Here is a 15,819-nt window from a genome sequence, read left to right on the forward strand (position 1 = left end):
AAAAATAAACTAAAAAATATAAAAAGTTAAGTTATTTAATTTATAGAAAAATAATAAAATAAAATAAAATAAAACGTCAAATTTTCCGTTATGGTCAACCATTAAAAACTATCATAGTCAAAGAATGACAAATGTTAAATGCTCGCACACTTTTTCCAGTCACACAATTGCAACATGCACATGTCCACCTGGCTTGTTCGATCCATACTTGTTATTACTTCTTTGACCATCACTATTGTTTGGGACCTTCGGTTCAGATTAGAATCATTATATTGAAAACTTACATTCTAAAAGTTTAAAACAAAATAAAACTAAGTAAATGTTTGCTTTTATAAATTTTTATAAGTATGGCATGTATGATAAAGTACATTGGCACATCTCATTAGGGCTTAGGATATCCCAATAGGAATTAACAAGCTTGTTAACTCATTCCTATCTTATCCACATATGCATGGTGTAGTTAGGTTAAAAAGACCATAAAATGACTTTAAAAGACGTTGATATAAGTTTGGGTAATTATATACATATGCTATGTAATTATTAATATACTTGCTGATTATAATGTTACGTAATTAGATACGCAGTTTGCATAGTTATATGGTGTAGTCATATACTTTATACAAAAAGAACTTCGTATAAATTAATCATCTAGTTCAAACAAGTATTAATCTTCTAGACCTAACAAAGTCAAGCTTTGGGTCTCTAAAACTTAAATATTGTGTTAGGAATCATTGTGAACATACAGTACTACTTTCAGCACAATTACTTCTTTAAATTATTTTATTTCTCGACTAAAACTTTCATTTATTTGTAATTTAGCGCATGGTTCCTATCCATTAGAAGCTTCTTTGTTTATGTTCAAACATTCACTTTTCGAATAACCGGGAAAAATAATTAGCATTATATAGTACACTTACAAGCTATATTGTTTAATAGTGAAGAGTAAAAAGAAGGAAAATTGGATTTTAATAATCCCAACTTAATGCAGTTGGCCGATAATAATCCCAACTTTGAAAATAACTGCCACTGATCCCAACTTTCACACTATTTGTTTTCATTGGACCTCCGTTAAAAAAAACTTAATGACGTTAAGTTTTTTCCAAATTTCAAAATTATATTTTAGGGCTTTTGATCGGAATAAGGATACGAGTCGATTGATGTAAAACTTGCCATCAAACGGTGGTCCAAACGGCTAAAGGATGCTTCAATTCCGATGTTTAAACTTTTAATTAACAAAAATCAAACTGTTTAAAGCGCCATTTCGAGTTAAGTTTTATATCTGTCGATTCATATTCTCATTCCGATCAAAAGCCCTAAAATATTAATCTGAAATTAAAAAAAAACTTAACGTCGTTAAAATTTTTTTAACGGAGGTCCAACAAAAACAAATAGTTTGAAAGTTGGGACCAGTGACAGCTACTTTTAAAGTTGGGATTGTTATCGGCCAACTGGACTAAGTTGGGATTATTAAAATCCAAATTTCCTACAAAGAAAAAAAAACTATAAAAAAAAACTTTTGAATTTAAACTACTTTTAAATGGCAAAGAATAAGGGCAAACATGTTTTTATTTTATTAAGTGTTTAGATAAGATTAAATCCTTATCCTCTTCATATAATTCTTTTTATACCTTGTTGTTTGTATCACAAAATTTTAATTTCATGTGTAGAATAATGAAAAAGTTTTTGAGCCAAAACGAATCATTTGCCATAATTTAATAGGAAAGTCCTATTTACATGTGTGTAGAATAATGAAAAATTAAGGTCAATCTAGAAGAATGATTTTTTCTTTTAATCATACGTGTCCTATAAAACCTTGAACCTTCTCTATGGACTTATTTAATGGGATCATCTTTTAACTTCGGATAATTTAGTTTAGAGTTACATATGCATATGGTTTATCTAGTTTGCCATGAGTGATATGTTTTGTGACTAAACTTAACATGTGATTTCTGTTTTAAAATAATTTTGTGTATTTTTATCATAAACTGACTCCATATGCCTTGTACGTAAGGGTATTTTGACGATTCATAGTAGTTCTCTTATTTTCAATGAATAAAAATAATATTAAGAATGATCAAAATTCTCGCATATATATAAAGCACGTCGGGTCTTTTATTTAGTTTAAAGTAAACAAAAGCTAGTGTTAATACCTATAAGTGTTACAAAATTGAAACCACATATTTCAAACTTGTTATTTCTCAAAATCAAACCCGAAATATGTTACTTTTGAATAGTGAGCCATTTCTACAATGTTTCACTACCGTTATAACCGTTTTAGAGAAACAAATAGTTAAACGGTGAAATAGTTTAGCAATTTCTTATTTAAACCTTTTTGTTGTAGCTACGTACTCGAAATTAAATTAACACTTAAGAACACTAATTTATTATAATACTGTAATTATTAATGCTTAAAAGGTTAAATACTTAAATAACTTCTAGCTCTTATAGAAAATCACATCCAAAACCTACAACCTTACCGGTTTATGTATGTTTGGCAAAACTAACATATAGTTGTAGCTTTATAGATCGTGCAATTTAATATTTTTTCCTTCTTTACTTTTCATTTTGTTTTTATCTAAAACTTTCATCTTTAACAAGTTTGTCAAAAAACAATTTTCATTTTTAACCCCAACTATATTTCACTTTCAACTTTTGTTCAGAATACTTTTCATTTTTTTACAAAATTTCTGTTCAACGTTTTAGTTACAATTTTGTGAGTTAACATGCTGCAACGTGTGTGTGTGGTTCAACGTTTTTAAGTTTATTTTTCTCCGGTCAACAAACCCGTCACAACATGTTAGTCCTAAGTCGACTTAGTTTTAATTTTCTATGTTTTACGTTTTTGTCTAAATTTTGTGTGTTAACACTCCGCAAGGAGCATGCGTGGTTAAACGTTTTTAAATCCACTTTTTATTCGGTTTAACAGTCCCCCGTCGCAAAGCACGGTAACACCCTCTTCAACATATGGTTCAATAAAGCATTTCAACACTACTTTTTTATGGTTTTACGTCCTCCGTTGTAGTGCGGGGACTTAATACTAGTATAAAACAAACTTTAGAAATTGAAAAAGAACATTAGGTATTAATCCAGTAGACCTATAAAAGTCAAAGTTAGGCCCCTTAAAACATAATAATTGTGAGGTTTTATATGCCATTTTGTATTATTTGTCTTAATTTATATATTAAATGAACCTCTAGGCTCTAGAACCAACTCTAAAATAATCGAGACGCCCAAACTTGGCTAAAGCCTGTTCAAGTCAAGCCTTTATTAAGCTCAATCTCAACCTCAGACGTTCAGCTCAAACTCAAGCTTTTACAGACCGAGCTTTTATTAAATTTGAGTATAAACAACATGCTCGAAAAGATAACGAGTTAGGCTTGTGTATCTAAAGGGTTTGACTTGAGCTCCTATCTAGCTTCATGCCTTCATCCAGATTTATGTGTGTGTATACTGTATAAGTAATATGTATACATGGACACTTGTAAATAGTTAATTTCATTAGTTCTAAAACTTCTTAAAGGGTTTCTAACTGTTACTTATATATGATGTCATATTCTAAATTTAAGTTTACACAATTTAAGTTGGGATGTTGCTTTTAGTGAAAGATGAAGTCATAGGCGTTTGGTTGCTCGGGTGCCATTTTCACGGCCCTGTGGGATGTCAACATTAGACGGTGATAGAAACACTTAAATACCTATGTTATATAGTTTTATCAATATATTACAATACTAGGTTAGAACCCGTGTATTACACGGGATGGTAATAAACCATAAACAACTAAAAAATAAATATAATAATATAAATACTTGAAACAATCTTACTTTTGTTTTAGTGAATTTATTTAAAAGTTGTTCATGAATATTAATAGTCAACTGAGACGACTCTAGAACTATTTGACAATATTCTTTTCTCGTTAAATCTTTCAACTTAAAACACTTGACACTATGACAAACCCAAAATAGAAAAACATATAATCTAAAAATGAATAAATACCCAAAATAGAAAAACATATAATCTAAAAATGAATAAATATTGAATAACTGGTCTAAAAGCAAGTATTTAAAACATAAAATTGATATAATATGAAGCTTATGATAATAAGGACGACTTGTCAAAATTGGTATGATCTAACCATATATGATATAAGTAATATACTACAGGAAACAAATGAACCAAGTGTCACAATATATGAAACAATGATGTGTATTAATTACCCTGGTTAAATCATTAAAAAAAATCAATTGATCATAAGGCCATGGGTATACTCTAACTCATCTTAACTCCATAACATCACTCATTTATCTCTCTTTCATTCCAAGTCACCCAAAGAAAATAGTTTAATCCTTTTAACTTATCTCATCCCTACTAATTATTAATTTAGTATATTGTTCTTTGCCTTTTAACTCGTTAAAAGCATAATCAAAGGCTCTTTTTTAACAAAATTAGCACAAATGAGGAGTGGTTTAATTCATGTTTTTTAATTTCATGTCATTTTAACGTATGTTGGGGTTAGAGTATACCCCATGGCCTAACAAACCATTTTTAGAAGTTTGTTATATTAATGACTTAGAAAGCTACTATTGAAAATTAAAGGCAAAATAAATACTACTAAAATGCAAACATTGCGACGACTTGAAAAATATGATGATATGTTATACAAAGATAATTACAAAGATTAGTTATACTAACATATTCCTATCCTAATTCAATATTGATACATAAACAAAAATAACAGCAATCAACTTGAACAAATCCATTCCATCGAGTCATCTAATCCCACCACTTCTTCCAAATCTTTTAGTTCAAGCCATGCACATAGTCAAAATAAATCAGTGCTGACATATAAAAGTTAAAATAGCCTTGAGATTCACCATTCTAGGCATTTGGAAAAAGACCAAACAAACTTCACCACCTGTAGGCTATAGCCAATCGCAGAACCTATAACCAAAACCAAACCAAATTTAGTGTAAAACAATGAACTGCCATATAAACTGAAACCAAACATATATGATTAATTCAAAACTGTAATGTTATATATTGATTATAGATCATACCTTTTTGTCATAACCATACAAAAGTAAATGTTTTTTTCTTTTTACAATGAACTGACAAATGAAGAGTTGAATCGCGAACGAACACGGGCCCGAGCTGCACAAGTAAAAGCGATGAATTCACATTTCCTGAAATCAAACTACCGTTTAATGCTTTAAACATCCAAATATCCCCCTTGGCTCTTGCAGTTAATAAAACTTTCTATGCATTTATCAATGAAACTTTGATAAATTGCACCAATAACAACGAAAGATAGCCAACATTGCAACAACTCCTCTAGCTCCATATAATATAACTATTGTCTTAATTTCAACTACATCCCACTATGTTCAACAAATCTCATCTGTAAGCACAAACAAAATTACTAAAAGGCAAGTGTAACACTCATACAAAATCTCATTAGTAAATAATTGTATGAATAATATAGTAAATGAATGAATATGTTAACAATACCATCTCGTCTTGAACAATCATTTCGATGGACCAATCTTGCCCGGGCTTTGAGTTGTCCTTCAGCCGCCAAACTCTCAAAATACGGACCTTTAGAATACACTCACTGTTAAGAACATCGAGTTAGTTCGACATGGTGATATTGGTTGGCTCCATCTTACTACAAAAGTTTAACAAAAACACAAACAAATTAAAATTAAATAACAATAAAAAATTTAAGCGTCAAAAATTAAATATGAAAATGGAATAAATATATGTAAACAAAAAGTAAAAACCTTGGCACAAAGCTACTCGATTTTATTAAAAAGGCGTTGATGGTGTAAGAATTAGCCTATGAAATGTACATATTTATAGGAAATGAATTAGGGTTATCGAAAATTATAGAAGGAAGGTATAAATGTAATTGATTAAATACATAAAGTTAGGAAATTTCGAAAAATTTAAAAAGAATTAAATTAGGAAGGAATAGAATTGATAATGTAATTAGTGGATTTTCAAATAATATGCAATGTTACAAAATTAGATTCGAAATACAATTAATATATTTCATAATTCTTTAATTTTATGTAATTGTAGATATGTAAAATGGAATGTTACATAATGTAAAAATATAAGTTACTAATCATATAGTATGTATTGTAATTGTAATTAATATAAGGTGTGAAAATAAAAAGTTAGTAATTGTTGTAATATATTGACAATAGTAAGTGAATGGTTGAATGGGTCAACTAACGTAAATTGTTATTATTAAAAAATAATAGTCAATGGATTTGTATTTTGAATCTTAAAAGTAAATGAGTGTAATTAAATCAGTGGGTCAATGGGTCAACTAAGATAATAATAGCAAAACTTAATTATTGTTAATTAAATAAAATTTTCATTCACATTTAGACCATAATTAAGTCAATAATTAATTCAAATATGAATGAGGGAATTTTATAAAATCCGAAATTAAAACTTTCCTTAATAGACCTGGTCATGCTTTCCTAATATACTTAATTTCCTATTGAATTTCTCAAATTTAATTTAAAATTTTAAATAATATAATATTTTAAAAGAATTATAATAATTTATATCGGTATCTCTATGTATATATTATATACATATATATTCTCCGTAATATATTAAATACGCAAATAATTAATTAATTTATTTAGTTTATATTATATATAAAAATAACACAGGTGGTGAATAAAATCAACAAAAAACATGACAAAAGTGGTAATGAAAACAACAACAAATAATAACATTTTCAAAAATAACTTTTTAATATTTCGAAATCAAACTATACCTACAATTTTAAAAGATTGCATTAAATAGAATATTTTGTCTTGTTATTTAATTAATATAAATTTACACTTTTAGCTTAATGTATTAGTAATATTAAAATATTACATTATTACGTTATTATTTAATTATTGAAGATGAATAATTAATTCAAATAGGAAGGAGGGAATATCAAATTTAAAATTTTACAAATTCATAATTAAACCTTTCCTTAATACATCGGGTCATTCTTTCCTAATATCCTTAATTTCCTATTCAATTTGTCAAATTAAATTTAAATATTTAAATAATATAATATTTTAACAGAATTATAATATTATATATCGGTATCTCTATATATATATATATTCTCAATAATCTCTATATTAAATATGTAAATAATTAATTAAATTATTTATATATTATATATTATATATTATATATAAAATTAACACGGGTGGTGAATAAAATCAACCAAAAGTATAACAAAGATGGTGAATGAAATCAACCAAAAGTAATAAAATTTTCAAAAATAACTTTTTAATATTTCGAATTCAAACTATACCTACGATTTTAAAAGATTGCATTAAATAGAATATTTTGAATATTTTGTCTTGTTATTTAATTAATATAAATTTACACTTTTAGCTAAATGTAATATTAATTAAAATATTACATTATTACATCATTATTTAAGTATTGAAAATGAAAAATTAAAGATTAAAAGAAAGAGAAAAGATAATAATTTAATAGCATTGATGAATCTTAATTTAATATATTTTTGATTTTAATACCTTGAAAATTAGAGAAGACCTTGATATAAATGAAAACTATGATAATCAACCAATAGGAAGAGGGTATATGAACTTAAAACTTATTGATTTAATAGTATAGTTAGATATATATGACCTTTTGAAATATATTATATCAAATCTTTCACATTAATATAATTTGACTACTAAACAACAATTTTAAACACTTTTAAGAATTTTTAAATTGAGACATATAAATAATAATAGTATATTAAGGGTGAGTTAACCTTAGCACATTCATATACACCATTAATTTAAAATGAGTTGGAAAAATGTAATAAAACCTTTTTCTTTTTATAATATGAGATGTAACACTTTAAAATTAATTGGTATTTACAACCACAATATTTAGAACTATATAAACAATTAACTAAATTTTTAAAAAAATATCATACAAAAACAAAAATTATCAAACATTACACAATATTACGTTCAAATAAACTGAGAGCATACCAAAATGCATATGTTAAAATGTAATAAAAAGAGGCTAAAATCAAAGCATATATGACTTGGAAGGTTATCAAAGTTTGTCGTGATTCCTAAACACAGAAAGGTCATTCGGATCCTTAATACTCTAAACAAATTATATAAAGCTTTCGGATGTCAATAAAACTAATAAAACCATTATGCATTTTAGTAATAAAGAAATTAAAATTTGATAAAATAATCAAAGCAGAATATTGTGAAACTAAAATTTAACATTAAAATTCATAGGATTATAAACATATGGTTACTTAGAAATAGAGATACAAAAGGATTGAGAATGACTTCATAAAATATCTGAGCAAAAGAGAGAGGTGAGATACCTAAACCCTAAACGGTTATAATAATAAAAATAAAGAAAACCCATTACATTAATATATCTAGTTACAACCCATGGGTCATATAAAGTAAGCCCATAACCCATGATTAGCATGAATTAATGAGAGTGGAGATTAGAAAATAGGAGGAAAGTCCAAAGCAATGAATAAATGTGGTTATGACACATCATCTTTTAATGTTTTTGTTTATTAGTATAGTTAGATTTTTGCTTACTTTTATTCTTGAGTTACAAGTATTGTATAACTAATGTTCAAAACATAGGACATCATTTTCAAATATTAGTAATTAAAGTATATGTTTTGATATCTTATTTATATAGGTCATAATTTATGACACGACACGAATATAATCAAATTTTATGTTATCACATTCAAGTATCTAACCCATTTAATAAACTAGTTATATTCGGGCTGATCGGTTTAAATAAACGGTTTGTATTTGAATTCATATCTTAGTCAAACGGGTCATGGTCGAGTTGACGTGTTTATTCAATTTAATTAAATAGATCGACCAACCAACCTCTTACATTAAAAAACCAACCCAATAACTTAACCCGATTTTACAAACTCCCTACCAGTTTAACATATTTGCATGAATTGGTTAAACGAGATATGTTCGGGTTACATGCTATTATTTATATGGGTTAAATTTGATATTTTAACCTGAGTAAAAATGTAAGTCATATTCAATATCATGGACGGACATTTCTCTAGAAGAGTGATTCATTTATTTCTAGTAACATGTTTTATTTGAAAACCTCTTACGGAGTCCATTTGGTTTTCCTTCACTATCGAATGGTATTTTCCTTGGGCGGTGAGGTCAGCTTACAGCTAACTTCCACTATATTTTATTATTATTAATATTATTACTATTCTTGTTCTCATTATTAATATTATTATTTTACCTAAAAAAATATTTTTTTATTAAAAAAAAAAGACACTTGACTAAACTGTGTCCATACTTGAAACCCAATCAATCACTTGTTTCTCTTCCCTTTTAAATATCCACCAAATCTACCCCTTCAACGACTCCACCGTCGCCGGACTTATCTCCACCTCCATCCGATCCGCCCTAGACTGCCCGCTAAACTACGCCCGGAGCTACCTCGCCGGAATCCTACCACCCCACGTCGGAAAAGTCGTCTACCTTGACTCCGACCTGGTCCTGGTTGACGACATTGCGAAGCTAGCGAATATACCGCTGAACAACGCCGTGTTGGCTGCACCGGAGTATTGTAATGCTAATTTTACGTTTTACTTTACTCCTACTTTCTGGTCAAACCCCTCTCTATCGTTGACTTTTGCTGACCGGAAAGCTTGTTATTTTAACACCGGTGTTATGGTCATCGACTTAAACCGGTGGCGTGCCGGTGACTACACTAGGAAAATCGAAGAATGGATGGAGTTACAAAAACGAACCAGGATTTACGAATTAGGTATATTATTATTATTATTACCGTCGTAAAATCACAACATAGGTACTACGTAAGTACGTTTCATTTGATAGACAACTATTTAGTTGAGTAGTACATCAATTTACCATGTATAATCAATGGGTCAATAGTGGGGTAGCTAGAAATTTTTTCTTACGGGTTCGGATAATTTTAAGGAACGGATGATTGATTGTTTATAACTTAGATTTGAGTTTCTACAGGTTCGAGGTCAAAAATACACTAATATATAATAGTAAAATCAAATTTTGTACAGGATCAACCGAACACAATTCTCTAAAGTTGCCTACGCCCTTGGGGTCAATCCGAGCATGACACCTTAAAAAGTGGGCTCACACGCCCTTGGGGTCAATCCGAGCATGACACCTTAAAAAGTGGGCTCACACGTTAATATTTTGACTTTAGAGTGAAAAAATTTAAAAAGTATAAAGTTAGGAACTTTTATTTTTGATTTTTTACATAACTACTTTTAGAAATGAAATTAATGTTCTTTTTGAACATTATTATCTTTACTTTAATTTCAATAATTTTATTTTATTAGTTATAATAACAGCTCATTCTTTGATTATTCTCGTTCATTCATTTATTAGATCCTTGAGTTAAATACGTAAGCCTAAGTTTGTTAATTCCGGATGTGAGCTGTATACACAACAACAAATGGAAGAAATCAAACTACAAGAAAGTTTTGATATGAATAATATGAATGAGTAATTGTTACTAAGTCATTAGGTTGGTATTACTCATATTTGTAGATTAATATAAAATAGGTCGACTTGAAACACGAAACAAATTTAAATCAGTTAATAATGTCTCTTAAACTATGGTAACGGTATAATAATAAACTCTGATAATATATCTTCTTTGATGTTAGGTTCTCTACCGCCGTTTTTGCTCGTTTTCGCGGGCAAAATAGCGTCGGTGGATCACCGATGGAACCAACACGGGCTTGGAGGGGATAATTTCTGAGGGCTTTGCCGGGATTTGCATCCCGGACCGGTGAGTTTGTTACATTGGAGTGGAAAAGGGAAGCCGTGGGTGAGGCTTGACGCAGAACGCCCGTGTCCGCTTGATGCGCTTTGGGCGCCTTATGATCTTTTGAAACCTCCATTTTCGTTTGATTTTTTGAAGACATGAAGAAGATGATGAGGTGAAATACTTGAATCGTTTTGTTTTTTGTTTATTATTTTATATTTTTAAAATTTAAAAAATGTACATTTGTTTAAATGGTTATAAAATAGAATTAGGAAGATTGAAATTCGATTTTGTTGTATGTATAAAGAAAGTTCGTGACTTCAAAGTGATGTAATAAAAGAAGTCTCTTTCTCCATCATATCCCTTCAACAAGAAATTTAATCAATATTTCCTTTTGACTATTATATCATTAATTTTATATTGCAAAGCATGTTTGGTACATATGATTAGAAGTGAAATCCGTGATACTACTATTACTTAAAAGTGAAATGTTTTTGTCATATCACACGTAGATAGGCTTTTTCCACTAAGTTTAAACTAGAAGGAAAATTAAATAAATACAATTTAAGAAAAATAATATGACATGAAGTGCTCTAACTGGTTAAAACAACTAGAGATGACAATGAAACCCAAAACTTTTTGATGGATAATACATGTCCTATTAGGATATTGGACGGGTTCTGGATTACTTTCGAAATTTATAGGTTTGGTACTGAAATTTATAATATGCCCGATTATTCAACCTGATTATCCGATAACATTGCCCTGTTAATGTGTTTACACATATATAGCAATACATAAACTTCTAATCAAATTCTTTTTTATTTTAAATGTAATCTTATCTACTCTTAATAATACTAAACATGTGTCCAATACAAGACTAGAACCCTCGATTTCGAAATATGAAATACTTTATAACACTTTAAGATACCATTTGGTAAAATATCATGTTGGTATAAGAAAATTCTCAAAAAATTAAAAATTGCATCTAATTGGAAAAAAAATCGTTTATTTTTATAAATAACTTGAATATATTCACTTCTTTAAAAGAAAACAACATGTTACCAAAATAATTTATTAGGTGGGGTGAGATTCTGGGAAAGGCAATGCCGTGTGCCATTTATTCAAAAAGAAAAAGAAATATGATAAATCGAATATGAAAGTTGTCAAGTATGTTTTATAACTAAAATTATTTGTAAAATGAGATAAAAAGCAAACTACGAACTTTAGTGTTGGACAATTTCTGCTATACACGTTTGCAATTTTAATTTATTTTTGTGAAGACAATGTTGATGGTTGACTTGTTAATAGTCACAGAAACATGCGACAACAAACCAATGTTGAACAAACTATTCACCTCTCAAATCTGTGGCATATATATAAATATCGGAAGTAGGGCTTACTATAGAGTATAGAGTTAAACATATATATGTATTCTTGTATATCCAACACATCAGTTGACAGATAAGTTACACAAATCAATAAATTGATACACTAATTTAAATTTATGTGGCTGGATATTTGCTATTATTTAAAGTTTGGAATAAATTTAAGACACAAGTATTGGTTGAATTCATGTATTTTGAGATTTTCATTGTCGGAATATGAAACATGAAATCTAATATAATATCGTGCTAAGGATACCAACAACTACTTTTATGGTATGAAATGTGTATGACACACATGTTATGAAAATTGAATACTTTATAGCTTATACAATTTCTTGGTTGGTGACCTTTCAAAGTTCAATTATGTGGGTTCTCGATTATGTTGACTTTTTAGCATAGATGCTTTGACTTTTCTAATAGGAAGTAGATGACTGAGTTTTGATGTTTCGAAGAAGTGCCGTTAATTAAATTATGAGGTTAACTTGTTAACACACAACATTAAGTGTTACTAACTTTCTCATTGCGAGTTCTTTCTTATTAAGATCAACAATAGAATACTTGTATGCCCTAACGATATCAAAATGTTCCCTGCCAAAGCTCCCTCAATTTCTATACCTACTTTTGACCACTTAATATAATTTCGAGTTTTTGACCAATTAATCTAAATTTGGACACTTAATTTTACTGTTATTATTTTTAAAGGAAAAAAGATGTTCCTTTAATTGAGAACTATATGTATATGAATCAGGTAGTATAGTATTTTACGTTGTTCTCACAAAGATCAAATATATAGGGTAAAAATTGATATTCATGTTTTGTTTTTTTTTTTACTTTATTTAAAATTAAGAGAATAAAAATACTTCTTTTTTTCATTAGCCAACCAACTTGTAAATATGAGTTTTTTTTTCATTTATTGAATAACCTATCTATCAAATAATTAGATAGAATACCTTCAATCTTATCAACTGATAGTGAAAGAACGAAATCAGGGTACATACAAATGTCTGTTACAGGTAAAAAATGGAGATGAAAACAAATAGCTCACACCGTTCAAAATAAAAAAAAAATGCTTAAAAGTTTGAAGTAATAAATAACTTGTATATGTGATTAGACAAAAGCTACCAAATAACCATTTTAAACACTAATACCATTATTAGGCTGAGGGTAATGGGGCTTGGTTGAGCCCCAGGTGAGCCAAGCAAAATCTAACACGTAAGCGATGACATGGCCATGGATCAAGCCCCCCAACCAAGCCTCAGAGGGTGTAGTGGTCCAGGTGAGTAGGGGCTTGATCCAGTTTTTTATTTATTTAATTATTTTAAATAATACATTAAATAATAATATAAAACATTACATTAATAATAATATAAAACATTACGTTGATACTAGTCTAATACAAGATCATCGGGTCTTCTATCCCACAAATGCTCAACCAACTCATGCCGAACGTTGCCATGTAACTCACAGCTCTTGATGATATTTATGTTGGCGAGTCGTTGTTCATTGGTGATCGTCGATTCTTGTCTTGGAATATCACCTTGGTAGTTTTGACAAATAGCTTTACCCTCGTCTTCTAGTATCATGTTATGTAGGATTATACACGTGATGACGACTTCCGTTATCTTCTCCCTTGTCCAAAATCTTATTGGATTCGCCAACATTGCCCATCTTTTCTTTAGGACTCCAAACGCCCTTTCAATATCTTTCCTTGTCGATTCTTGTTTCTTCGTGAAGTACTTTCGCTTGTCGGAAACTGGAGCCGCGTAAGCTTGAACAAGTATCCCCCATTCGTTGTAAATACCATCAACGAGGTAGTACCCGTACTTGAAATGTTCTCCATTTGCAAAAAAAGCTTGAGGAGGTTCTACCCCGTTGATAAGGTCATCGATTATCGGTGACTGGTCGATAACATTTTGGTCATTATTAGACCCGGCAACCCCAAAGAATGCATGCCCAATCCAAAGATCCTGTGACGCCGCCGCCTCAAGTACGATAGTAGGCCCGGGGTGATCACCTCGATGGAATTGACCTCGCCAAGCAGTGGGACACATAGCCCAACCAACATGCATACAATCAAGGCTACCGAGCATCCTGGGGAAACCATGCTTTTTCACCGTGCACATCGTATATGCGTTGGATATCATACATTGTTGGTATACGTAAGTATCTCCGCTTGTATAGCGATATGACTCCTAAATATAATTATTAAAGTTATATAAGTTATGTAAATATGTGAAAAATATATAAACAAACGTAAAAAAATATATACCTCTACAAAAGTGGTTAAGCGCATCGCGTCCGGTCTTTTTAGCCATTTGTAGATACTCGTCCAACATGTCCGATCCAACACCATACGCTAGTTGTCGAAGTGCGGCGGTAATTTTTTGAGTAGTCGTGAACCCGGGCTTACCTCTAGCGTCATCCCTTTGTTGAAAATACTCAAAGTGCTCCGGCAAGTCATTTGCTAGACGCATGAATAATCGTCTAGTAATTCGAAAACGGGTTCTAAAACTATCCTCACCATATGTGGGATTGGGACTAAAATAGTGACGTATCAAAGTTTCGTTAGCGGTCTTTCGATCACGAATACGCGGTTGGCGGAACAATGGGGCTCGGGGGCGATTTTGATCTCTCAAAAAACTTATCGTCATTTGAACCGCTTGACAAATGAGTTCGTCTTCTTCGGTAGAATAGGAAGACGAAGACGATGACGACGATGCCATTTATAAATATATAAATAGAAGTTTTGATAGAGAGAATGTATGGTTTGAGTTTTTATAGAAAGGGTGGATTTGTATTTATAGATTAAATATATATATACATATATATATATATATATATATATATATATTTAAATTGGCCAACGGTAAAGTTGACCAGTCAACACACCCTCCAACGGCTAGTTAGCCCCACGACCACAGCCACGCCGGCCGGCCGCGCCCTTGCTCACCGGAGGGGTGTAGCGGTGTTCGCGAGCCATATAGGCGGCCGCGCCCACCCCTCACCCCCACTACCCTCAGTCTTATTATTACTAATATATTACTATTATTAACTATTTTATCATTCTTATTCAAGTAAAACTTTGTATAAAGTAATGGAATTAATTTTGTTTAATATTTTGTATTTAAACTATTTTTCTAGTTTTTTATTACTTTTTACATTTGTTTTTCTTTGTTTAAATTAGTTATTAAATAACCTTTATGTATGAAGAAACATGAATACCATCACCTTAGAAAAGTTCAAAGAATTTATTTTAAAAATAAAAAAATAAAAAATGATTTGGTGCTGATGTGGAGAAAAATGGATACCCTTTCCCTTACCAAAATAAGTTTTAAATTGTTTGAAAGATAATTGTTTTACATGAGCAGCATATTGGCATAGTAGAAAACAATTACACTATTTGTAAGTATTATGTACAATTTTCATCATTAATTATGTATAGGTTTGACCCCATATAAACTGAGGTTGAAAATATAGAAATCTTAAAAAATGTATAATGATTTGATTGGTGTATAGTGTAAGTAATGACAAAGGGCAATTTGTTGACAATGTTTAGACTCCGGTCCACCATGTATATTTTCTTGCATGATAAAGGCGAAGCGAAAAA

The 15,819-nt window shown here is 29.9% G+C and overlaps 1 protein-coding gene and 1 pseudogene across 2 annotated transcripts; one reads left to right on the top strand and one right to left on the bottom strand.

The window, feature by feature from the left end:
* The first annotated feature begins 9,404 nt into the window (after positions 1-9,404).
* On the top strand, positions 9,405-11,182 carry LOC143602902 (putative galacturonosyltransferase-like 1; annotated as a pseudogene). The gene is made up of 2 exons (XR_013147942.1): positions 9,405-9,837; positions 10,724-11,182. The product of XR_013147942.1 is annotated as a putative galacturonosyltransferase-like 1 (transcript).
* Positions 11,183-11,571: 389 nt separating this feature from the next.
* Positions 11,572-14,686, bottom strand: LOC143602899 (uncharacterized). Its single transcript, XM_077079870.1, has 3 exons — positions 14,482-14,686; positions 13,610-13,980; positions 11,572-11,589 (listed from the first exon to the last, which is right to left on the bottom strand). The coding sequence occupies exons 1-3, from the start codon at positions 14,684-14,686 to the stop codon at positions 11,572-11,574; spliced, it is 594 nt and encodes a 197-aa protein (XP_076935985.1).
* Between the last annotated feature and the right edge of the window lie 1,133 nt (positions 14,687-15,819).

The sequence above is a fragment of the Bidens hawaiensis genome, unplaced genomic scaffold, assembly GCF_021521415.1.
Source record: "Bidens hawaiensis isolate Kalapana, Puna unplaced genomic scaffold, B.hawaiensis_p1.1 tig00060050_1, whole genome shotgun sequence".
Taxonomy (NCBI): Eukaryota; Viridiplantae; Streptophyta; class Magnoliopsida; order Asterales; family Asteraceae; genus Bidens; species Bidens hawaiensis.

Excerpts from the sequence above, each read along its gene's own strand:
- LOC143602899 (XM_077079870.1), bottom strand. The coding sequence starts at position 14,686 with ATGCGTCTAGCAAATGACTTGCCGGAGCACTTTGAGTATTTTCAACAA. Across the intron at positions 13,981-14,481 it reads GCTTAACCACTTTTGTAGAG|CTTACGCGGCTCCAGTTTCC; the intron begins GTATATATTTTT and ends TACTTGTTCAAG.